General features: G+C 35.4%; 1 protein-coding gene and 1 long non-coding RNA gene across 3 annotated transcripts in view; one reads left to right on the top strand and one right to left on the bottom strand.

Moving 5' to 3' along the window:
* The window catches only part of LOC136041090 (uncharacterized), a 2,704-nt gene extending 1,353 nt beyond the window's left edge, over window positions 1–1,351 (top strand). The window contains exons 2-3 of the long non-coding RNA XR_010620959.1: window positions 690–863; window positions 1,208–1,351. This is a non-coding gene — a long non-coding RNA (uncharacterized LOC136041090). The remainder of the gene's footprint in view (window positions 1–689; window positions 864–1,207) is intronic.
* LOC136033212 (uncharacterized) overlaps window positions 1–27,500 on the bottom strand; it is a 47,183-nt gene that overhangs the window by 14,125 nt on the left and 5,558 nt on the right. The window contains exons 2-4 of one of the 2 annotated variants that reach the window (XM_065713925.1): window positions 24,911–25,109; window positions 21,842–22,066; window positions 12,692–13,015 (exon numbers count right to left, since the gene is read on the bottom strand). In XM_065713925.1, the coding sequence (XP_065569997.1) occupies window positions 12,692–13,015; window positions 21,842–22,066; window positions 24,911–25,109 (748 nt within the window). The remainder of the gene's footprint in view (window positions 1–12,691; window positions 13,016–21,841; window positions 22,067–24,910; window positions 25,110–27,500) is intronic. The other variant, XM_065713933.1, reaches the window with a different exon arrangement.

Here is a 27,500-nt window from a genome sequence, read left to right as displayed (position 1 = left end):
GCTACTAAAGTAGCACATTCATTTTGCCTTAATAAAGGGAAATAACGAGGATCTTACCGCTCTTGAAAATAATTCATTTCAAGCTTTGAAGGGCTTTTCGCTAATAAGTAAATTTTTCTAGAACTATTAAGAATATTGATGCTACTCCCCTCCATCTTTGAAAAGAAATGCATTTCTCATGGGTTAGTAACGAGGGGCCCCATGGTTCATTAGTTCTTAATAGTTTGAGTTGCCACTGCTCCTCAGATTAATAAAACATTCCTTTCAGGTTAAAAAAAGAGGAAATAACTACGATCTTCATGCTTCTAAAAATAATACCTTCTACTGTTGTCCCTAAGAAGGAGATTTGAGTGCCATTGCTCAATGGTTTTCTTTTTTTCAACTTAACAACGACGGAAAATACTAGGGGCCCTCACTATAATTTCAAAGGGAGATCCCCGGGGAAATAACTAATATAGGACATTCCCTTCATGCTAATAAGTAAGATCTCCATGGTTCAAAAATAATACATTCTAATTTTGAAATTTTTTGAAGGGGATATTTGTGGTTCCTTCGATTAATATTCCTTTTTCAGTATAATAACAGGTCCTGGCCCGTTAATTCTTAAGGCTTTAAGGAGCCTTTGATTAATGTTCTTTTTCACAGGTGAAAGTCATAAATGCATAAAGGGAATTTTTATATTTTTCCAGGCCCCCGTGAACAATGATTTCAATCTATTGATTAAGAATCAATTGGCTGATTTTCATGGCGTGTGAGCAAGCAAAGCTCTGCCACGGGCTCCTAAAAATGATGTCCCAGCATGGATTGACGATCTGCCGATGGATTTCTTTGGACCAACAGCAATGGACACCAGCACACCCTCAGTAAGTTTTTATGACTCTTTAGAACACTATAATACCTGAAACGTAAAAAGGGACAACTTATCTGGTAAATTCTAGTCATTAAAATTTATAACTTGTAGTGAGGGGGCTAAGGACCCAAACGGTCCATGTATGGAATAAATTCTCTTTAATAAATTCTTAAACGGTAGTGTGATCTCTACACATCCAAATGGTTCCTGTGGAAGCCCATGCATGGACATTTCACCTTTAGGTGGTAGTATAGTCTAAATGCATCAGGAGGGTGGCTCTTAACTCTAATGTGAATTGATTCACTGGGTGAAATGAGGAGTGTTTCAATTATCTAATAAGTTCTTATTATTTTATAGGTTCACATACCTACATAACAAGGGGCCTACATTGAGATGGCTATCCTGTTACAGCCACTCCAACTCCGTGGCAGTGTACGTACACAACCATGAGAAAGTGAACGTGAAGATGATTATAGTGCAGAGGTGAGCCCTATTAGTTTATTTTCCCCCACCTTTAATTTGGATAGTTGTGTGTGGGATTTTGTCCTTCATGGTAAAGTTTTGGACTGGCGGAGCCTTCATTGAATATATTACCCCTCTTTTTGTGTTTAAGTTTACCTCTTCATACTCTATATCGTGCTGTAACACTGAAACCCCGATCTTAAAATATTCATTTTACCTCTCAAAAATGTCTATCCCCTTAAGCGTTACATGATATTACCCTTTAAACAATTAAAATTTACTTTAAGAAACGTCGTCCGCATCCCATCACCATTAAGAGCCAAATCATCCTAATGCGTCTTAGTGGCATCGCTTTACAATGGTTTATGTCCTGCTACAGGAATGAATATTTGAAGCACTCCAAGTGCGTGTCGAAATTAAAATGTTGCACACATTTACACCCCGTCAAATCTGCAATATGTTTTTTTCATATCATTTCTTCCATCTCTTAAAACAAATTCTTTTTTAAACTCTGATACACTAACATCTCAATTTTCCATAAATAAAACAACTGACCCGCTCCCATTTTCATTATGATTTTCTGCCCTGTTGAAAATTCTACCCATTCACTCTGAAAAAAACTCCTAAATTATGCATGTCTGGGTGTACACATTTTAGTTTGTAGGTAATGCGATAAAGGAGGATGGATATAATTTTACTAAGGAGAAAGGGAGCAGACTCACACCCATCTTGCCCTCCGGAATGTTCCTTGTAGATTTGAATTGTCAATAGATTTTTGTTTTTTGAAATTAAATTTAAAAAAATTTCCTACCACGATTGAATTTCCAATATTTCAAAAGAGAAAGAAGCCTCTATTCTACGGAAGGTACCTTACTTTGTATTCCTACCAGGTTGTTTTGTCACCACTATCAGTAAGACCAAAATCCTTGCCACAAAGAAAAAATAGAGTAACGCTTTGTTTAAAGGAAGAACAAATAGTAACGGGGTGAGTTTGCTTGAATGAATTAATTATGTCGAAACCTTTTTCTCCCTTCTTCTTCTTGTTTGATATGTTTTTGAGACGCTTTCGCAAAATGTTACCACATGAATCCAATACCAGGCCCTCCACAGGTTTCTGTGGCTGAGATCGCTCCTACATTACCAAGCAGTGGTCACTCCGATTCTGTCTGCACCACAAGATATTTATTAGAGAACAATAGCCCATGATGATGAATATGGAACCCATGGTGGTTACGAAGAAAAGGACGTTTGTTAGAGTTATTCTGAACCACTTCACTCAATTGAATATAATCGATATAGAGGCATGTTAAATATTTCAGTAGTTATGTCTTTTTTAAGCCGTTATTTAATATTGCTTATGTAAAAAATTTGATAAATTATTTGATTTTATGCATTTTCGGTTGCCAAAGCGTTGCCAGAATTCGTTTTTGGTGTAATATATATATATATATATATATATATATATATATATATATATATATATATATATATATATATATATATATATATATATATATATAAACTAGCTGTAGGTTGGTGGGGGCGCCAACACCTTGTTGGTGGGGGCGCTTTGTGCCCCCCCCCCCGAGCCCCCCCGCGCGCTTAAGTCGTTACGCGCCATTGTAGTTGTATCCCTGTGTCCCACCTATGAATATATATATATATATATATATATATATATATATATATATATATATATATATATATATATATATATATATATATATATATATATACATATATATATATATATATATATATATATATATATATATATATATATATATATATATATATATATATATATATATATATGTATGTATGTGTGTGTATGTATATATATTGTAAGGGTGTATATATATATGTGTATATGTGTGTATGTATGTATCATGAAAAGAGAAATCACCAATGCAACAGCACAAACACAAAAAAAGAAAAAAAAGAGAGACAAAAGGAGAAAAGGAAGACTGTTTTCCTAAATTAGTGATTAATATAGACCAGCACTTGAATGAGGCCTTAACCCTACTCATCCATACAATCACATAGGTCAAACAGCATAGCCATACACAATCAACCATAAAGAATAATCCATGGACAGGCAGTCATGTCGTCAATAAGTATAAGTCGTCATTTACCAAACAATAGAAAAGAATAATAAAGACAAATAATTCAGAGGCAACAACCCAACACAAGGGCTCATCAGGAGAATACACTGGCCTATATAGGGTTTCGCCACTTTGAATTCTCTACCCCAGCCAAGTGTTGTGGGTACCAGAGAATATCCATGGTATCCCCGTGTCAGGTATCACCCCCAAAATACATGCCTATGAAAGAGAAAAAAAACAGCAAATGTAAAACAACCAAGTAACACCAAAACAAGCTTATCCTGTTAATATATCCCTCTTTTTAGCAACAATAGGTAAACTAAATATAATAAATTTTACCAAATCATAAATATTAACACATTGCAAAAAACCTGAATGAACTAAACAATTGTAGAATTCATCTTTACCAAGTGGCTGATTTTTTAAAAAAATCCGCTCAATTAGAAACACAATTCAAAATAAATGGCGCTGCGACAACATTTCTCGAACCTCCAAAATTAGTTGAAAATTTTTTTAAGTATTTCTAGATAATTCTTTTGATATTTATTTAAAAGTTCGTTATAATGAAAACTCAATTTTTTAAATTGCCAAGTTAATTTATTTGCAGAAAAACCTCTAGATATCAATTTTTGGCTTAAGATTTTACATCTATTTTTAAAATCAATATAATTACTACAAATCCTTGCATAACGATGTAACTGTGAGAAAAATGCTGAATATGTGATATTTGAGTGTATATTATTTTCAGGGAATGGGAAACTAATCACTTCAAAATCAAAATCATCCGTTTTATTATACATTTTAAAACTTAATTTATTATTATCACAAATATTAATATTTAAATCTAAGAAATGATCTTCATGACCAGCGCCATGACTAGGGCTATATATGTATATATAATATACTAATTTTTTTTTCAATGTGTTTGTGCTGTTGCAGTGGTGACTTTTCTTTTCCTTATATATATGTTTTTAACTACGTAAAACTTACGAATATACAACATTCTTCACTGTTCCATTGTCTGTGCATATACTAAGCCTTGTTTACTTATATTGGCGTTATGTGCCAACCCTCCTTTTACAAACATACAAACATGCATACATACGACTTATTTTTATATAGATAGATAGATAGATAGATATACATATACACTATAAATTAACTACGTAAAACTTGCGAATATACAACATTCTTTGGTGTCCCATTGTCTGTGCATATAAAAAGATTGTCAGATTTACCGACCCTCGAACATGCAACATACAATTGTCCATGGGAGAACAATCTGTTTTAAGATCTATACCGCATTTTTTCTAGTGATTGCCCTTGAGCTTTGTTGATGGTGATTGCAAATGCTAATCGAATTGGAAACTGCTATCTTTTAAATTGAAAAGGCAGATCCGTTGGAACTATGGGAATGCGAGGAATAAGAACAGCCTCGCCCTCAAAAGGCCCTGTCAAGATTGTTGCCTCTATTACGTTTTCCATTGTTTTTTTTTACGGCAAGTCGCGTGCCATTGCAAAGCTTTGGTGGGTTATTATTTCGTTGCAGTATTATTGGTACGCCTATTTTTAGCTGTAGCACGTGTGGTAGAAACCCTGGGAGATCCAGGGAATTTAAAATTCAGATGGATAATTAACCGCTTCATTTGGTTCCAGAACTGTATCGACTGACTTGTAAATTACTTCCTCGTCTCTAATCTTGGTCAAAATAAGATTGTTGATTTCGTGGACGTCTTTATTCTTGACTGCCAAAATCACTCGTTCACTGAGCCATTTTTGATTTTTATAATTGGTTAGAATATTCTGATATACCTTTTCAACCAATTCATTTTCGGACGTCATTTAATTACAGAATTCAGCAGGCAGTTTTATAAATCCTGAAATTGAATCTAATGGGAGCTTTCCGTTTCCAATTGCCAGCATTTGATCTTAAATTATTTCACCAGTGTCATCGTTTTGTTACCGGACACGCATATTTATAGTTAATTTTAATGTCTTTACGTGTGCCCATAAATTAGAAGTTTTCAGTCAAGCATTCATTTTGTCCGCAGAGGTTGATCTAGACATCATAGGTAATGTTTGCCTGAAATCTCCCGCATGCAATATTAATGTGCTGCCAAAGGGTTTCGAATTTCCTCGCAAATGTCGCAATGATTGCTCCAGAGCCTCGAGTGATTTTTTGTGTGCCATTGTTCACTCGTCCCAAATAATAAGTTTGCATTGCTGCATTGCTTTACCCATCCCAGATAATTTGGAAATATTGCACGTGGGAGTTCCTGTAGGTTGCAAATTCAGAGGCAATTTTAAAGCGGATGACAAGATCTTCCACCAGGCAGCAACGTTGTGGCTATTCCAGACGACGCGATCGCCAACAAATTTTTGATCGAATTGATGCCAGAATCAATTTTATCACAAACGTTTTACCAGTAACTCCTGGCGCATCCAAAAAGAAGATTTCTCCAACTTTGTTATCTACACAATGCATTATATTACCATAAATGTCTTTTTGCTCAGACGTTAACTTAGGAACCCTATTTTGTACATACGACAATAGATCACCCGTGTTGTAAATTTTTCACGATCCAATTCTACACATGTCGAAACAGCAGCGTTACGATTAGGTGAAGACATTCCCAAATCCTGAAGAGGTTTGTTTGCCATACATACGCACAAATCTTCAGTAATAATTAAAGTGTAGCTATAAATTTCTTATATAAAATTAAAGGTCATATCTGACGTCTCTAACCGCTTTGGATGGAGTATATCCTCGGCCATTTTCAATTTATATTTCTCCCATAACTCTGTAGGAACTGAAGGGGAGCAACCTGTTAGTATGATTCCAAACAATGCACGAATTTGACTTGGAGTTGACGTTTCGCACGTGTCATTAATGCAATTATCCCAGTGTTGGTCATTCTCCAATAAATTCAAAGCTTGGCATGCACTACGGTAAGTGCCATGTATAGTACCGTTTACAGTTCTCAAATACCCAAAGGACGTCAGACCAGATACATTCACCAAAAGTAGGCGGAGAAAAGTGCAACAAAGGGCCCTGAATCCACCAGTTACAACGTTGACTGCTTTCTTTTCGTTATGTCAAAATGATTCTTTTCCGAAAAAAAACTGCTGTATACTGAATTACCTTCGTATTACACGTGGAATGCTAAAAAGAAACCATTTGAACGTCGAAAACAGGTTAAGTCAGTCGACGGTCAACCTACCATCTTCAAAGATACCACGATAGGAAGACTGTACACTATTCACCCCAATCAACATTAATGCTTCTTTCTTCGCCTGCTCTTGGTGAATGTATCCGCTCAAACGTCCTTTGAGTATTCGAGAACTGTAAACAGTTGACAGAGATAGTTAAAAAAGAAGGCGTGTCGAGGAACCACCAGAGCAACGCGAAACCAGGTTTGCGGCTGACAAAGTTAGCAAACAAAGAAGGCGTGTCGATGTATTACAAAAGCAACATGTGGCCTGGCATTCAAGCACTGCCCTTCCGATGACTATAGCTTGAGTCGAGATGTTCAAATCGGGACTATGTCTGAAATTTGTTTCTATTACAAAGCATTGAAATTTAATGGCTAAACAATGAGAATGTGTTGCGCTTCAGGAAAAGTTAAGCTTCATCAATTGGGTGCACCATCAGAGCCATTGAATAGTTTTCTTACTGGAAATACGTCCGAATCGAATCGTCTTTATCAATCATCAGAGGACATAAATCATGTTTCCAAATGACTTCGTTTGGTGCCCAAGTTGAACATCAAGGTCATTTTATGCCTACTTTCAAAGTAAAAGGGCAAATTTATCATAGAGGAGGCTCTCTTCTGCCATTCTCAGGTGAGCATCACAAATTTTTGCAGCTGTACTTCATCAATGATAGCAATGCTGAATTGAATACACGTTGCAGAATTACTTCCGGTGTTGAAAGGACTATCGTTTTCCAGTTGCAACATCTTTTCCACAATAATAATAATTTAGTGCGTCTGTTCAAAACAGCAATCGACTTGATGCCCACTGATACGCATAAAGTTGTTATTTCTACTGACAAAACGCGTACTGCTGAACATGTGAGTAGATACGATGCTACAACTATCAACGAAGTGGCAATCATTATGGTCAGTGATCAGTTCTTACCTCGAGATGTTATTCTTTATAGGCAAAATAATCAGTTTACAAGAATTGCTGAAACTCATCGATGCTACGATGCCCTACAATATGCTATAATCTTTTGGAATGGAGCCGATAGCTATCACTTTAACATTAAATTGATAAATCCAGCCACTAACAAAGAAATGGATAAGAAATACAGCACAATGAGCTATAATGGCTACAGAATAATGATTCGTCAGGATGAAGAGAATTATATTTTAAAATGTCATCAATTGTTTCAGCAATACATCGTCGATATGTATGCAAAGATTGAATCAGAAAGTTTGCTATACATCCGTCTGAATCAGACCAAGCTCCACTCTGAACTCATTTGTGAGATGCAGTTTTAAATGACAGTAATACTACTAACATTGGAAGAGTAACGATTTTACCTTTATCATATACTGGCAGTCCGCGTCATATGCATGAGTATGCTGAAGACGCGCAATCATAAATGGCTAAGTGAACAAGCGATTGTGGCAGCCAAGAACAAAGACGTCCACGAAATCAAAATTATTATTCTGACCGAGATTCGAGACCAGGCAGTCATTTACAAGTCAGTTGACAGAGTTCTGGAATCAAATGAAGCGGTTAACTATCCATCAGAGTTTTTAAATTCCCTGGATCTTCTATGGTTTCCACCATACGTGCTACAGCTAAAAATAGGCGTACCAATAATACTGTTGCGAAATATTAACCCACCAAAGCATTGCAATGGTACACGTCTTGCCGTAAAAAAAAACAACGGAAAACGTAATAGAGGCAGCAGTCTTGACAGGGCCTTTCGAGGGTGAGGCTGGTCTTATTCCTCGCTTTCCCATGATTCCAACGGATCTACCTTTTCAATTTAAAAGATTGCAATTCCCAATTCGATTAGCATTTGCAATCACCATCAACAAAGCTCAAGGGCAATCATTAGAAAAAAGCAGTATAGATCTTAATGCGGATTGTTTTTCCCATGGACAATTATATGTTGCATGTTGTATAGTCGGTAAACCGGAAAATCTATTTATATGCACAGACAATGGGACAGCGAAGAATGCTGTATATCCACAAGTTTTATGCAGTCGAAAATTAGCACCTTGCATACGTGTTGATTTAGGGGGGGGGGTTAGGCTTGCGGCTCAGAGAGAAATTACCAAAAGAAAGTGTGTCGATATATTACAAGACAAACGCGAAACCTGGCTTGTTGCTGAAAGAGAAAGCTAAAAAAAAGAATACGTGTCAAGGAATTACCAGAGTATATCAGAGGAATTACCAGTTGTATTTACGCTGTTAAAAATTAGCACCTTGCACACGTGTTGCTGGGGCGCGTTTCAGAAAAAAAAACTAAGAAATAAAGAAGAAAAATCAAATAAAAAAAGTAAAAAATAATAATAAAAAACAAAAAAGGTAAACAACTAAAAAAACTAAAAAGAAAATTAAGAAAAAAACTAAAAAAGAGAAAAACTAAAATTAAAAAACAAGGGATTACAGGAATTCAAAAACCTTAAAAAGGAAAACCAAAACTTTGAAGCTTTGTAGATATCATTGTTAGAAAACGGGCTTGCTTTAATAATAAAATATCTTTGAAAAAACTGCAATAGAACACAAGGGACAATGAGAATCCATATACAGCGGCCTGCCGCGTGCCGTGCTTCTATATAGTTTTTACATATGCTAGTTTTTACATATTTTCGGAAAACCTAATAAAGAATACTAACACGACTTACAAACGATTCAACTACTTGCAAAGTCGTGTGTAATTTTCTAGATAAGGTGGGGGGATTCTTGAACAACACTCTTTTTTTGAAAGCATGAAGTGCATTTACCTGTGCATGAGCGATTATTTGCTAAGAAACAATATAAACTGTACACATTTGTTTGTGGACGTGCAGGTAAAAATGCACGATGTTCTCATTAGGTTCATTATGAATTTCTTAACCCTATTTTTTCCTTTTGTATTTGTCCGTACGAGGACTTTTTTTTATTTGTCCGTACCCATGAGGAAAATATTTAGCAAGACAGGAATCTTATCTTCTTTCTTAGCAGCAAATCAAAAACATTTGTTCTAAAAAAGGAGTTTATCCCTCTTTTAAACCAATTCCCTGCATTCCTAGAAGTGTAGCATATATTCAAGAGTGGTAAGGGACGATAAATCCCCCTCCCAACATGATGGAATCGGTTGAAAAATAAAACAACATTGAGTTCATTAAAGTGTGGTGCGAACTACCACAATTTTGCTGACTTTATTCTCAAATTATATATTTAGCTTAGATAAGTTAAATAGAATTCTTCAAATTGGGTAAAACTATCTACTGAATATGAATTAAAAGCTCGTATACTGAATTGTAAACTAGTTTTCAGGGTGACAATATATAAAATAATTGGATTTTCTTTTCAAATTGTTCATGATCTGAGCTAGTTACTAGTTTGAATTAATATTGTTGTTGCAAATGAACTTCTAATTACAGAGATAGGTTATAAAAATTAAGAAAAGGTTTTGATATTTGAAGGATTATTTATTGTGAAATTGGACATTTTTAGGCCCTTTGTGTTAAAGAGCACTGTTCAGTGCTGCACAGAAGAGTCTTGAGGCCGAATTCACACAGGTTGAATTGAATCCACTTAGATGCATTAGCGAGGCTCGGCCCTCACTCATAGATAAGTCCTTTTCTTCTGTTTATCAACTCCTAGTAACAAGCTACTTTTGATCATGCAACGTTTCAATCATCTAATGTTGCACTGGCTAAAGACAAGAATTACAACCTATGGCCAATGAAAGTTGGTCGCGCGGAAAGGCGACTTAACGAGTTTTTTTGTTATGGTAGCCACGATAAATTTAGGCTCGTAGATGTGAATTTCTAAGAGTAAAACCCCAAAACAATAGATTCATCCTCACATTATGTTAAATAAGCATTTTCCGAACTTGGCTAGACTTTTTTAGTAGCCCTGAAAGCTAATGATAAATTAGGGCCTAATTCAGTTTCTTCTAGTATCACCCCAGTTTATCAATAATTAGTTGCAATTAAAGCCCAGCTGAAAAAAAAATATATGTTCTGGAAAATATAACATAGAAAATGACTGAAAAGTTGAATTATGCAAGGTTGTTGAAAGAAGCTACTGAACTTATAGTCCAGCCAGGTTTATGATTCGGTCACGCTCGAGTTTAATTCAAAGCTTGCGAAATTAGCCAGACTCAAAGAAACCTGAGAACTCAAATTGAAGACCTGGACGAGAGATTCGGTTGAATTGATAAAGAGATCGATGATTATGATCAAGAGTCCTTGCTTGATAGTCTTGTATTTCATGGAATCAAGCAGTTACCTGGTGAAGTCACAAGATACGAAAGTGTCACGCATTATAAATAGCAAAACGTCTGTGACTTAACTCTTGTCTTCTGATTTAATAAAATTAAATTAATTAAATTCAAATTCAAATTAATATGGATGGAATAATCTGATTTGATCTTCGCCATAAAAATCAGACCGTACAGATTAAAGAAAGTTTAATTGGAGTTGCTACGATCACCGTTAAATTTTGTAGCAAAGATGTAGCCTGAAAAGTATTTAAAGCAAATGCTATACTTGCTTCAACTGTTATTCTTGAATGCTTTTAAGAAATGAAATTCGGTAGCGATATTTTTCTAACAACGAGTTCTACTAATCGTCAAAATTTTGGTTTTCTTTTTTAAGGTTTTTGGATTTTTTTACTCCCCTGTTAAAATGTATGCAAATATTTTTGCAATTACCTATCATTTGCTATTTACGCAATTTCATGTCTTTCCATACTGAATCTATTCAAAGATAATTAATTATTACAGCAAGTTCGATTACTAAGAATGATTTCTGCTAAGATTCAAAATTTTGGTTTCCTTTTTAAAGTTTTGGAATTGTTGGAATCCCTTTCCAAAATATATTTTATATTTTTCTTAGAATTTCTTTTTTTTTGGAATTTTAAATACCCAGCCAGAATCTTAATTCTTATGTAGAAAAACTAAAACCTTACAAATATTTTTAGTAACTTTTTAGTAAGAAATATTTTAGTAAGAAAGTAATGTCTATTGGAAACAAAAAGAAATTAATCAAAAAGACTTTTTTTCAAAAATTCTAAATATCCAGCCAGAATCTTAATTCTTATGTAGAAAAAATAAAGCGTTACAAAAACTTTTGAATTAACCAATAAGAAAGTCATGTGAATTGGAAACAAAAAGAAAGTAATCAAAAAGATTGCTTTTCGAAAAGACGTTTTTCAAATAAAGCAAATAGCAATATATTAAACAAAAGAGGAGCAGAAATAAATTAAAATACAAATTTGAAACCGGCTAAGATTGCTATTATTAAAATAGGAGGAATTTGTTATTTCAATAAATGTTTTTGAACTTATTGTTCAATATAATTGCTCAATAAGAATTTCTAAATCACCACAAATAAGACCAGGGGCAGTAGGACTGAGTTTTCTAAGGCCAGATTGTCATTTGTGCTTCAATACAATCAAAGTATATCTTAAACATTTTCTCTTTGATAAGATTTATAAATCTAAAATTACCAACACTTCAAGAAATCTGTCTACTTAATCATTCTATTCTTGTTAATTTTTTTAGTAATTTCTGTTAAAATGGTCATTATAATTATCTTTCTTTTCTCCCTGTTGATATTTTTGGCGAATAAAGCCACGCTGTTCAAAACACAAAACGCTTTAAATGAAATACAAACGACATTTTTTGCTGGTTAAAAATTTTTAGAGGAAAGGGAGGGAACAGATAGCACCAGTTTTATTTGCAAAGTTTCCTTAGTATTGAGAAACCAATTTGTTTGTAATGTCGTTAAACCTATTGTATATAAAATCATACTGCTCAAAACAAGTTTGTTTCCCGTAAAGCGCGATTGACATGCTGCCCTTTAAAAGCCACAAGGGTATTATTCATTGGTACTAGTTTCTTATATTTAATTTATTGATATGAATTGATCACAATAAAGCTCTTCGCTTTTCTAAAAACCCATTATTTGTCATATAAGAAAACGAGTTTCTGATTTTTAAAATTTGATGACACAGCATAATCTATTTACCCATAATCATCTTATTTTCCCATTTTTGATTCTTAGTTTTAAACTACTTTCAAAATAGCTTTAGAACTTACTTTCGAAGGTATTTAATTCGTCATCAATTAAAATTGGAGCTTTACTCGCTTCTTGAAACCCAAAAGGTGCCATTTCACTTTCTTGTTTTTTCTTCACTTCTTCTGCTATGCTTTGAGGCTCTTCCATCATGGGTTTTTTTTCTTTGTCTATCTGAGTGGATGCGTATTGTGACAAAAGTTGCGCCTCTTCCTTCATTCTTTTTATGGTATTTAAGATTTCTGACCCCACTTCTGAAGGGTTTTCTCCTGAAACCCAAATAAAAATGGGTTCCTCTGACGGAATGGCACTGTCAAATGTTACTGGATTCTTACTTTCTGCAGTACCTTTAAGCGAAAAATATTCATATGTAAATATGCATTGTTTATTCTTACTTTTGGCAATAGAAAGATTAAAAAGTAACAAATGTGCTACTTACGAATATGTATTTGAATTGTTTTTTTAATCTAATAACTATTTATATTTTCTTTGTCTGAATTAACAGTGTTTTTATAATTCATCTAGAATACGTATAACTTCAAAGAACTTGGATTCATGCCTCTTTCTTAACCTAAAGCAAACGATTTCTGCACTTTTACAGTTATATGCTCTAATCTCTATCTAATTTGGCTATATTTTTCTAATCAAAGTGTTTCCCCCCTCCATACAACCCCGAGAAAAATTCTAAAATTTCTAATCAACTATGAACAAAGACTTTTATCTATTCCCCTCTCTTGAAATTGAAGGTTAATACAGTTTTCCGAATCATTTCAATTAGTCTTCATATAATCGACGTGATTTTGCTGTATTTTGTTTTTTCAACCCCTTTCACATTTTTCAAAATGTGAGCCCTTTAGATGTGCTTTTGCTCTGTGAAACAAAGGTCTAAACCAAAAAATATAATAATTTACGAACAAAACTGTGAAGCTTTGCACTAAGTAAAAAAGTGAAGATGTGCAATGTAAGAAGATGTGCAATGGAATGCAATGGCATATTCATAAAGTATTGTAAATATGTTCTTGATATTGCATGTTTTCAGTGAATATAAATTGCATGTTAAGTTCTCCTGACTGGATCAAACAGTTCGTGGTAACGAACTGTAGTAAGGAGCGTCCCGGCTCGAATTTTGATGCTAAAAGATACATCAAAAGAATCGGATTTTCATGCTGATTTTAAATAGATAAGTTTCATCAAATTTAGTCTTTGTCATCAAAAGCTACGAGCCTGAGAAAATTTGCCTCATTTTGGAAAATAGGGCGAAACACCCCCTAGAAGTCATAGAATCTTAACAAAAATCACACCATCGCATTCAGCGTATGAGAGAACCCTTAAGGGAAAATTTCAAGCTCCTATCTACAAAAATGTGGAATTTAGTATTTTTTGTTTTTTTTTGTTTTTGTTTTTTTGTTTTTCCCAGGGGTCATCGTTTCGACCAAGTGGTCCTAGAATGTCGTAAGAGGGCTCATTCTAACGGAAATGAAAAGTTCTAGTGCCCCTTTTAAGTGACCAAAAAAATTGGAGGGCACATAGGCCCCCTCCCACGCTCATTTTTTCCCAAAGTCAACGGATCAAAATTTTGAGATAGCCATTTTGTTCTGCATAGTCGAAAACCATAATAACTATATCTTTGGGGATGACTTACTCCCCCACAGTCCCTGGGGGAGGGGCTGCAAGTTACAAACTTTGACCAGTGTTTACATACAGTAATGGTTATTGGGAACCGTACAGACGTTTTCAGTGGGATTTTTTGGTTTGGGGTGGGGTTGAGGGGAGGGGGCTATGTGGGAGGATCTTTCCTTGGAGGAATATGTCATGGGGGAAGAGAAATTCAACGAAAAGGGCGCGGGATTTTCTAGCATTACTATAAAAAAAAAACAATGAAAAAATAAACATGAAAGAGTATTTCAATTGAAAGTAAGGAGTAGCATTAAAACTTAAAACGAACAGAAAATATTACGCATATGAGGAGTTCTAAAAATACTTTAGCATAAAGAGCGAGGTATTTAAGAAAAGATAAATACCTCGCTCTTTATGCTAAAGTATTTTTAGTAATTTAAACTATTAATTTTACGGCCTTTCTGATTCAGGGGTTATTCTTAAAGAATTGGGACAAAATTTAAGATTTAGTGTAAAGAGCGAGGTATTAACGAGGGGATGAACCCCCTCATATACATAATAAAGTAAGAATATAAAAGTTTGTTACGTAAGTTAATTCTTAAGTTACGTACATTTTTTACTAATAAAAACGTTCGTTAAAAATTAAAAGTTCTAGTTGCCTTTTTAAGTAACCGAAAAATAGGAGGGCAACAGGGCTCTTTCCCCACCCCTTATTTCTCAAAATTGTCTAAGAGAAAACTAAAATCAAAACTAAGAGAAAGCCATTTAGCCAAAAAAAGAAACAATATGCAAATTTCATTTTAATAATTAATGTGCGGAGAGCCAAAATCAAACATGCATTAATTCAAAAACGTTCAGAAATTAAATAAAAAAAAATTAGTTTTTTTTAACTGAAAGTAAGGAGCGACATTAAAACTTAAAACGAACAGAAATTACTCTGTATATGAAATGGGTTTTCCCCTCCGCAATCCCTCGCTCTTTACGCTAAAGTTTTTAATTGTTTTAAAAATTTGAATTGTGGCAAAGAGTCAAACTTTAGCGTAAAGAGCGAGGGATTGCGGAGGGGAAAACCCATTTCATATACAGAGTAATTTGTGTTCGTTTTAAGTTTTAATGTCGCTCCTTATTTTCAGTTAAAAAAACTAGATTTTTTTTATTTAATTCCATGAAAAGCCACCATGCTCGCAAGGCTTAATGCTACTTAAACATATTTTCAACTTGAACAAACAGATTTTTGAATAGGGTTTATGATATTATGGAGGTATATTGGTCTTGGATCATAAAGACTATAAGACCACGAAATTCTGAAACGATTAAATTTATGGATCTCCTCCGCTTATCGGCAAATAGATTTATAATTATCAGTTTATATTAACTAAGCATTTTCCAAACTAAGTGTAGCACCTTAACGTAAACAGATTGTAATGTATTCAGGGGTCTTAAGACCCAGACCCATCCTATAGTCCTGGGCAGAAAACTTACAAGGCTATCAACAATCTAGAGTCTTTTCATCCCTCTCACCCTCCCCAAGGGAATTCAATTAGCAAATACACAACTTTCCTAGAATTAAGATATTTTCATATAGTCTGTTCGTGTATTATATTTTTTTTTTGTCTTTATTTACTACTAAACTTTGTAATATTAAGTTTTGTCTTAGTTAATATTAACTAAGCATTTTCCAAACTAAGCGTAGCACCTTAATGTAAACAGATTGTACTGTATTTAGGGGTCTTTAGACCCATACCCCTCCTATTGTCCTGGGCAGAAAACTTACAAGGCTCTCAACAATCTAGAATAGTTTCATCCCTCTCACCCTCTCCAAGGAAATTCAATTAGCAAATCCAAAACTTTCCTAGAATTAAGATATTGTCATATAGTCTGTTCGTGTTTTATCTTTTTTTGTCTTCATTTACTGCTAAACTTTTTAATAATAAGTTTTTCCTATCCTGGAGTGCCTAAACTTACATCAGAAAATTGTCGTATTTAGCTTATTTTTTTTTTTCCTCCCGTAACTTTTCTTTTAATTGCGGATTTTAATAAATTATACACAGTAATGTAAAAGAAAAAATTCCTTAACAACGTTTGGGAACGAAACCCATAGGAAACTAATTACCCTCTTCATCAAAACATAGAACCCTTAAATGTTAGTTTGGTATTTAAGCTGCATCCCTTTATTTTTAATGTATGAAAATGTCTCTCCTTGTATGCGATATAGTGTATCAAACAATTATTAGTAATAAACATATTGACACCCATTCCCTTTAAAAGTGACCAAACCTCAAAAAAGAGATTTGTCACCAATATACATAAAAAAAGAATATGCTATTCATTGTGATTATAAATTCGAAAAATTCATTTAGTTTAAGTTGCCCTGGATAGATATTGGCCTGAAAACGTTTGGATAATTAAAGAGGAAAATGAGGAAACCACCTCCCTTTTCCTCTATCAGGAATATGATCTTGATGAAAGTCACCCGATCAAATTTAGTATATTAAAAAATACAATTGCAGGGACATAAGTTAATATCTATTAAAAGACAAAATTTTTCTTTTTCCAGAGAAGCATCAAAAGAGGTTAGAGGGATCGAATATTTCGAGTATAAATAATTTAATTGTATCAGTCATTTAAGAGTAAGGTGATTGGAAATATCAGGGGGGGGGCTCTTAAAGTCTTAAAATATCTATTTTTATGCCAACATTTTTCACTGTCAGTGAGAGGTGCTTCAGACAAAAAAAGCAGGACTTTTCTCCTATTGTTTCAGATTATGAGGAACGGTCGATGTATGTCTTCCTAATTACCCTTATCTCTGAGAATTATCAGAAATCATTTAGAGATCATTTATTTAAAGACACCTTTCATAGTCGTAGAAGTTCATAGTTCTAAGGCAGCTTTCATAGTTTTAAGGTATTTTGTTATGAGCACTGGTAGAAAAAACCGGCATGAATGAATTGCTTAATCAATTAGTTCTGCTAACCGTTGGCACTAATTTTTCTGATATTAACCACTGAGTTGGCAGAAGGGGCTAGAAAATATCGATGCTTGGGACTACCACGGAGAAATTGCCCAAAACGCATTATCAACTGAAACCTGCGACGTCTCAGAGCTTCAATCTTGAAAGACTCAAGAGAGGACTTATAATCTACAAATTTTTCTCCAGGGATGATTTTAACTGCTCTTTTTCGGACTCCTTCCACATCATCACTTAGATATTCAATATTATGAATCTGAGGCCACCAAACGGGACAAGCATATTCTAATATAGGACATATGTATACTACATATGTCTTTTTCAGTTGGTTTACTCGGAACCCAAGCGGTGCATTGAAATCAAAGAACGTAGTGAAAATTTGCTTTTCTGAACTAACCCTTGGACATAAGCAGTAAATGAGTAATCGGTGCTGAAATTATCTCCCAGGACAATGACAATGCAAGTGGAAACCGTCAATTTGGGCAAGCAAGATCTGGTTTTAACGTATGATGTATTACGATTTTGGTTTTGCTTTCGTTGATCTACAAACTATTTATGCTACATTCTTCTTTGAATTATGTTAAAAGATCAGGACTGAAGTGGGGCGTAGCTTGGGTTGTATCTACTGTGAAGCGCAGATAGATTGTCTACGTATTTGAATCGGTCATCCATGTTGTCCATAATACAATTAATTACCAAAAGGAAAAGTATAGCGGCCACTTTGGTGCCTTGAGGGGATCCATATGTAGTCGCTTCCCAGTCAAGATCACCGGGAAAGAGGGCGTAGATTTGCTGGTACCAGGAGTATAAAATCAATAACAAGCAGTAAGATATGTCTACGTGCGTCCATTCTCTTGAGATTCATGGCAGCCGTGAGGTACTAACAAAGTCAAATACTTTCCAGTAATCAAGAGTAGCAAACTAGCAAAAGTGTTTCCAGATTCGAGCCATCGTAAAATCAAGTATTAAAGCCTACCTAAGTACACTGTGGTAGTACACCCTTTTAAACAACTATATTGGTACGGGTCAAGTGAATCTGCGACTTGCGACATAAGTTCACGGTAACTAATCACAGCTTTTGGGATGCTTCATCTTTGGAAAGACACTTACATAGGCTTGTTTGCAAGACAGGGAGAACGACTTATCTTTGAAGCAGTGATTAATGACTGTAATTAGAAATTTCACTAGAAATATAGCGTAGTCACGCAAAAGTTTTACTGGCAAATTAACAGGGTAGGAAGTACATTTATTTCGCAGTTTTTCTCTCTTCCTGTAAAGTTCGTACTTAGAAACTTGCTTAATTTCATTGCATTCGCAGTCTTCTATAAAAATATTCAATTCAACTTCACTCAATAATGGATACAAGGTACAGATTTCGGGAAAGAAACAATTGACTTCTTGTGCTGATATGAGAGTCCCATCTGGTTTCAGCATCCTTAGCTGACTACTAACAGATTTTCTGGTCATATTTTTGACTGCTGAATTCAAAATACGGAAATCACTATCAAGGAGGTGGGGAATTTTCTCCATAACAAACTTATTTTTAGCATGTCAACTGACACTGACAATGCGATTACGTAACCTCTTCGTAGCTGAAATACACCCTGACATATGTAGTCAGCATCTAAGTTTCGTCAATCGCTTCAGGTCTTTCATCATCCACGGCTTGTCCAATTCAAAAACTAATACTAGTTTAGTCAGGAAAAATTCATGGAGCTTTTAAAGCAGCATGTATGTGAGTGTTTTAACCTTCAGGATCAAGTCAGTGATTGAGCTTAGTTTTTTTGAATGTGTAATTACCAATCTACTGACGAAAGGCACATATAGAGTCCTGGTTCAATGGACGAACTGTCACTTTGCTTCTTTTCGGTTTTGGCATGTCGGCCTTCGCTTGTAACAGGATTACCAATTAATCGCTGGTTTTCAATGTTCCCATTTATAGGAGAGAATGGTAAAGCTCATTGACATTTAATATCAGGTCTAAGGTTCTTCCACTTCGATGGGTAGGAATGTCCACTACTTGTATCACATCAAGGACATTGGATAGTCACTGTTTATTTGTCTTGCTAAAGTTGCCTTCGACAATAAAGGCAGGAGTCGCATATGCACTTCAAAACTTATTAAGGCAGTATTGCGAGTAAATCACAAGCTCCTTCCTGCTTTTGACACTTTCAGGATAATAGACAGATGCCACTATCAGGCACAAAAACTTTTTCGGTAGTTGAGAATGCATATTTTCGGTAGTTGTAAATTCAGCCCAAAATACTTCATGGCAAGAGTCACTGGAGGCATTTAGCAGTTTGGGTGGGAGGTCGCTGCAAAAATACAGACCAAACCCGCCGTCTTTGCGACTAAGGCATTTATCACGGCGGGTGTTAATATTCAAGGGTATCTTATGATATACCTGGTATCGCATGATATCAAAACGTTCAATTACAATTGCTATTGGTAGCCTACACTGGATTCTTGTAAAAAGACTTCTAGTTCGTCCATTTTGTTAGTCAAGGAGTGGGCGTTGGTCATGAAAACAGGGGGAAGTTACCATTTCTTAGACAAGAGTTCAGGATATAAAGCAAGAGGAGCTTCATTGGAATCAGAAGATACAGTCACATCAGCATAACACGGCCTAGGAATCGGAAGGATTTCAAAGTGCGTCTGAAAGTTCATTTTCACGAGCTACCGTATTTAACTTTCTGTTTGGTTTTTAATCTGGTCAACAGATCTGAAACATCCACAAGGATAAAATGCCACTTACTCCCTTTGCCTCTGCACTTGCTTCGGTGTGTGCGTCTTTAGGTGGTTTACGGGAGCCTGATAGCATTGCCATCTTAAGCCTGCTTGACGTTTTTAACCTGTGTAACAACTTCCATTAAATTGCAGAAACATGTAATATGAAATATCAAAAAATCACATATAGATGTTCAATTATCTTAAGTCTTTCCTTGCAACCTCCTCTCACCTTATTGGAGACGACCTGATTTTTGTTTGGCCAAAGATTGTTAGCCGAAAAAGACAATCTGTGACAGTCTATCACAGCATCCGCAAAACTTATCCTAGCTATCTCAACCTTTCACTCACTATAGCCCTAGAAAGCGAATTAAACCCACATTTTTCATAAAGTTTGCTGTTTAAAATATAGTCAGTCAGGAGGGAATCAAAAGCAATCCGTGGACAATGAATAACAAATCATGCTCCGTCTTTCGGAGCGCCAACAATTCAAAACCATACTTAGCCATAGTTAAGTATCTAGGTGAGCATCTAAATCCCCTCCTATGCCACATTTTTAACGAGGACATCCAATCAAGAATTTTCGATAGCCATTTGATCTATCATAGTTAAAAGGTCTAATAACTATGCATTTGGTTTGACCAAATGGGGGCTATGGCAGATGATTTGACCGCCCATAGCCCCAATGGGTATAAGAATGTAAGTAATTTTCCCATTGCTAACACATATTATTTGTCATGGGTGATATATAAAAAATTTTGAAGGAGAATTTTCTGCGAAGGGGAGATTTTCCACGGGGAGAGTTTTCTGTAGAGAGAGAAATTCCCAGGGATATTTTTTTTGGGGGGGAAAGAGATTTATACGGGGGGAGGGGAATGGAAGGGAATTTTTTGGTGTTATTTGAAAAACGGTCTATAATATAATAAAAATAAGTCTTTTCATAGAAAGTCAAGAGCGACACTAAAAATTACAACAAACGGCAATCATCGCGCATAGAGGGGAGCTGGCTTTTTCTCAACTCTCCCTCCTTATGCCAAAGTTTGTTTAGACCTTAGCGTAAAAAGCAGTGATTGAAGAAGGGACAGTCCCCTTCACCTACGGAATAGGTTCCGTTCGTTTAACTTTTTAACGTTTTAATGTAAATTTTCAATTGAAAAACTTATTTTTTTACTTAATCATTAAAATGACATAATTTTAGTATATATTTATTTATGAACATTAAAGCAAATTGACCATTAGAACTTCAGTTACCACTGCTACGGTTGCTGCTTATTTACAGTCTAATACCACGAATCTTTTTTATTTTGTTTGTTCATCTTTGTGTTTTAATCGGAATGAATTACCTTGAACAATAGTAGGTCATAAGAAGATATTGCTTTATGCTGTCTCCGCCAACCATATGATTATATTGTAGTTAGATTTTAGTTTCTTAAAGAAAGTTAAAGTTAAGGCAGACAGTAGGATGTGAATTCAAGTTCAATGAATTATTATAGGATAGTACTTGTTGAATCTTGGATCACTCCAGTTAAATTATACGTGTTATGGTAAGCCCATAAACTTACTGAACGTTACTTCTATAATGCTGATAAATGGGAAATATTCTGGATTTTAGGCATTTTGACACCAGTAAAATCCGATACCAGTAGGAAATGAGGGAATGTCATGTTTTAAGCTAGAACAACCCCATTCAACTTTACCAGAAACGCCCCTGTGTTTATAAAGCTGGCTTTGAACAGCCTTCCGCTCCGAACAAAGCTTGTTTTGGGACCCAGAAGTGTTGTGTCTACACAACTATTCTTTGCTAAAATAAAGCTGATAAGATCTTTTTCTTTTCGTATTTGAACAAAGAAATAAAATATACCTTGCACTTCTGGAAGAAGATGGTCACTGATGATGCCCAGATCTCCAAAGTTTCTATTCCCTTGAAGTATCTTGCTTCCTAATTTTACTCTGCTATACCTTTTTATCGGTGCCAATCGCTTTACTTCCCATTTGCATACAACTGTTACATTTGCTTTGTAAAATCGGCAGAAATATTCACCTGGCTCCGAATATCCATTACGAATAACGTTCGTCTTGAACACAACTAAAAAGAAAGAGAAAGGGATAAAGAAAGAGCCGGAAGGAAAAGGAAAAGGAGGGGCAACGAGAGACAAAGGAAAGAGATTGACAGCAAGCGTGAGATGGAGAAGACGGATGACAATTGAGCCAGAAGAGAGACTTACTTACTTGCACTTTCAGCTGGACCAGGTACTTCCACCTCACTAACACATCTAAACAGAGCTTCTGATTGATGGTTTCCCACGATAAGCGGTCTTGTGCCTGTTTTTCGGCGAACCTCAGCCAGAATTGGTCCTATGTGAGGCCAAATTTGCGAAAACCTCTAGCAGGCTCCAGACCCTGTTTAACTAGCATTCCACCAATTTTTAAACTGTCCTCCTTGTCTTCTACGTCCTGTTGGTAGGAGTTTAGCAAGCTGTATTTATTTAATGAGGCGGTTGTCAGGGCAACGTGTTGCTAATCGAAGCCAGCGGAGATGGCAGAGCTTGATAATCTCAATGAGACGCTGTTGATGTTGCAACAACATCGGCGGACTTTGTCATTAGAGATATGTTCTGAAAAATAGATGCGCCGGATTGAACGCAAGCAGCAGTGATCAAAAACTTTTAGTGGGTGCCCCTGAACTGCTCTGATGGGCCAGGATTCAACACCATAGAGAAATAATGCTCTCACTGTTGATTTATAAAACTTTGTTTATCATCTAATCTCTCGACGAGTCCAAAGACGCCTGCAGCGTCCAGAAAAAGACTCACCAAAGATATTCTTCGGTTGGCATTTTGATCGCATCCTCTTTTCAAATGCATCTTACGTCTTAGATAAACGAAGCTGTGAACTTTTTCAAGTGGGAAGCCATAAAGGGTGAGTTGATAATCCCTTATGACGTTCTAGTCAGGAACTTTTATTTTCTTTCAGTTTATCCAAAGATCAAGGAAGGCTGAGAAACATGCCACTTCGTTAAGCATTTACCAGGCTGATTCTGGGTTTGGGGCGGGAAGATTTACACCGTCTGCGTAACCAAGGTCTGTCAAGCTGACGTTTCTACCTTCTAGCACTCCTTCAAATCTCCGGAGAGCATGTTCAAGGATTCATCCAATAAAGTAATTGAAAAGAACTGAAAAAGGTGTACAACCTTGTATTATATCCCATTTCACATCAAACAATAAAGATTATTCATTGTTAGACTCTGACTTTGGATGCACATCCTTGGTAATAAGCTTCCAACATGTCGACGAATTCCTGCGGCATGCCAATTCAAGAAGAATCTTCCATAAAGTTTTCCGTTCAACAGAGTCCAAGGCTGCACCGTAATCTATGAATATGTTGTTGAATGGAAGGTTGTTTCTTTTGCATGGTTTCATGATCAAACGAAGGGGAAAACTCTGATTCGAGCATCTCCTGCCAGGCTGGAACCTGGACTGGCTCTCCTAAGTTTGCTTATCTCTCAATGTTTAGAATCTCCATAGTAGAATGATGGGGAATAATTTGGCTACAATTTCGATTAGATATATGCCTCTATAATTGGCACACTCTACCTTATCGCCTTTTTTTGTAAATGGGAAGAATGACAGAAGTCTTCCAATCTTTTGGAAACCTCTTGGATTTCCATATTTCAATTAATAGTGGTAGCAGCTGGCATGCTATCGAATGGTGGTAGGGGTAAGCTTTGTAAATCTTGGGTGAAATTTTGTCCTCACCAGAAGACCTGTGCCTTTTGAGGTTTCGGATGGCCTCGAAGATTTCGTCAAGGTCTAGAGAAGCCATGTTTATGTCGAATGGTATTCAGTTCTTAAACAGGTAATATGGTTCTATTTAAAAATTCTACATATTTAGAAACTTTAAAGAAAGCATAACTTCATAGAAATAATTTAGAGGAGTAAGAGAGGGGGCACTCGCTCAAAGCAAAAGTCGTCCGAAGAATCCCCTTGACAAATTAACAATCAATAAATGGAAAAGCAAATTTAGGATTTCGGCAGAAAATTAAGTGGAAAATCTCATACAGAGGAAAATTGAGTCAAAGAGGTCGGGGCTAAAGATCAAATTTGGGGCTAAAGATCAGGAGGCTGAGCGTCCCCTCCTCTAATATTTAGGATCATATTGATAATGTTAAGTCTGAGGAAATAGAAATAAATATAAACAAAACCTTTTTGAAACTAAGGCGTGACGACGCTGAGAATTCAAAACCCATAAATCATCCTATATTTTATGGAACCAACCACCCTTTAAACTTCGTGCTCTTCCTTTTATGATTTAAAATGTTATGTAAACTTTTTAAATTTAGCCTAAGAATTTGGTAGTCTTAATCAAGTTGCTTATAAGCGTTATAGAGGATTTAACCAGCATCAAACTCCTTAGGGGTACCCGTTTTTCCTATCTTTGACAGTTTCTGTTCTAGTTACGTTTTAGTGCTACTGCTTACTTTTTGTGAGAAAAATGTTTTTTTAGAATCAAAGTCATATTTCGTGATTTATTAGATTAATTTTGAGTCAAAGTAGAGCATTGCTTTATAAGATCAATGCACGGATCACATTACAGACAAACTGTTGGGTAAAATCAAAATCATGCCCAAGTGCATCGTCAATTATTTATGCTAATTGTAATATATCGAGTTGAACAATGATAAACATCCAAGAAATGTAGCCTTGAACAGCAAATTTTCTATCTCTAATACGAATCTTGTGAAATATAGAAAAAGATATTATTAGTAAGCATTACCTAAAAAAAATGCTCCTGCATTATATACCAGAGGGTAAAATCGAGGGAAAACACACTGTTTGTAAATCTTCATTGTTGATTGACTGAAGAGACTATAGTATGGGTCTGGTATAACGCTGCCCTAACATCCACAACAGTACTAAATATGCCAACTTACGAATATGAAGGTCACCCTCTTTAGATTGGTACATCTGGTTATTCTTCTCGCTTTTGCTAGGTATTACATCTGGAATCAGTTTTCTTTCCGTAGTACTTGGAAACTTCTGATTTTGATTATCCTTGGTAGACGAATCCACATAATGAAGAATTTCTGAGATTTCCAGCGGTTTTTGTAGCTCTCCAGCAACCTCTATTGCCTAGAGAAACGATAATTAACTTTTACCGAGAATACACCTCTTTTACTACTTTTACCATACACTTTTACAACTTTTACTAAAGTGGGACAAATAATGCATCAAACACTTGTGCTTGGTTAACTTGAATGGAGGTTGCTAATCCTGAAAAGAGAACCAGAATGCAAACAAACAAACTCCCTTTGACAGCGTCAGATATGAATAAAACCCAGGAAAAGCCCTTAGAAATTATAAATCGGTAGCATAAATGGAAAAGTTTTTCATCTTATTTGACTTGCATTCTCCAAAAGAGAGGTAGTATAAAAGAGATGAAATATCCAAAAAACGAGATGGAATATAAGTTGGAATAACTTATTGCAAGAGCAATCTGCCATATATATTACATTGTTGTGTACTCATCAAATATCTTTTTAATAAAGCCATTTAGCCAGCTTGAAAGGAGGGGGCTTTGTTTTGGTTTTCATCTGTCTAATTTCCATCAAGTAATGATATTAGTTGTGTTTTAATTTTGGTATTAGTTTCAATTATCAGGCATTTTGTTGTAAGTCTAATTTTATATTTGTTTATTTGCTTTGTTGAAGGGGGCTCTTAGATAAAGAGGTGAAATAATCATTTAATATAATTAATATAAAAAATGTCCGAAAAAGAAGTTTTTCAGAGAAAAGTAAAGTTTATATTAAACTTAGGATAGGCACAAATAAATTTTTATAATAATCCAATCTCAAAACGATGAGAAATCATTATTAAAGAACAAATGAAACCCAACATAATGAAACCAAACATAATTTAATAAAATTGTAGCAAACAGACATACAACATGTACTAATATAAATGAATGAATAAATCTTCAGACAAATAAAATTTAACTTGAATATGGAAATAAAGCTTTAAACGAGCAAGAATTATTACAAACAAGAGTTTGGCTGCTGTTCCCTTGCCTAACCGAAAAAGTATACTCCCAGAAAGTTTCAACTAAATGTCATAAGGCGTTCCAGGGATATTTCAGATACATGCTTCTTACAACCAAGATGCACATGGTATCTTTTTATTAAATATCCTGACCCTTAGCCATTGATATGATATTCCAGACATACTTTGTTCATACCATGGATACACAAGGTGTCTATTATTTAGTTTAAAATCCCCTTAAGTATCCCCTGAAGGTGCAAGCACTGTTCAACATACCGAGAAGTTTCAACTTAAGGCCATCAGCCATTACTTAGGTGTAGCTGATACTCCCTTTGACAATCGGCATGCCCACGATATGTTTTGGTCTTCTTCAACATCCCTTAATACTCTCTGAAAGTAGCTACAAGTAAGTTTAGTATAAGTAGCAAGCAGTAGCAGTCACAGTCACAAGTCGTCACAGTTGGAAGTAGTCACTGTTGCAGTTACAACTAATCACATTTGCAGCCGGAGTAGAAGTAGTTGAGGCCCTGAAAGTTTCAAGTTAATGCCCTTACCCATTGCTAAAATATTACAGATATTCGTTTTTGATAACGTAAAGTCGGATAGTATCTTTATCATTAGCTCAAAATACACCACAGCATTTCACGAAATTTCACCCCAATACCCTTAGGGTTTTCGGACGCTACCATGATTTAACCTCCCCAGCGACAAATCGTGCGTGCTAAAAATGTAAAAATTGGATAATTAAATATAATGGCCCCGGGGGCTGTGGTACCATTTAGTTTCCAACGCAATGAGCCCCTTCTAAACTAAGACCATGACTTCCATTAAAGCCGTATTTTCCCCGGGCGTAGCTTATAACCCTTGCTTCTGGGTTCTGGGGGTCTCTGTCAACCCGGCTAAAATTACCACATGGTGTTTGGACTATTTCAAACAAAATGGCTATATCAAAGTTTTGATCGAATGCATTATGAAAAAGAATGTATGGGTGGATAGTTGCAATCTGATCACTTTTAACTCTTAAAAAGGAACTACAACTTTCAATTTCCAAACAAATGAGCCCCCTTTAAAGTTTATGCGACCACTCCTTCCACAAGAACTTTTTTACGCCCGGGACATAACTGCATAACTTAAAACTCTTGCTCCATGGCTCTCAGAGGCTGTGTCTAGCCTGGAGGCATTGAAATATGATCTTGGGACTATTTTGAAAAAATGCCCATCTCAAAATTCCGATCGGATGCATTTAAGGAAAAAGGGGTTCGGGAGGGCAGTTGCTCTCTGATCACTTTTAACTCTATAAAAGGGAACTAGAACCTTCAATTTCCAATAAAATGAGCCTCATCCAAAGTTTAAACAACCATTCTTTCTATTAAAGCCCTATAAGCCCCTGGGGTATAACTTACAACCCTTTCTCCCGGACTCTAGGGGGTTGTGTCAATCCCGAGGGTACTGTTATATAATCTTCGAACTATTTTGAACGTAGAG

Source organism: Artemia franciscana, chromosome 1 (assembly GCF_032884065.1).
Source record: "Artemia franciscana chromosome 1, ASM3288406v1, whole genome shotgun sequence".
Classification (NCBI taxonomy): Eukaryota; Metazoa; Arthropoda; class Branchiopoda; order Anostraca; family Artemiidae; genus Artemia; species Artemia franciscana.
This window is presented reverse-complemented; position numbering and strand designations above follow the sequence as displayed.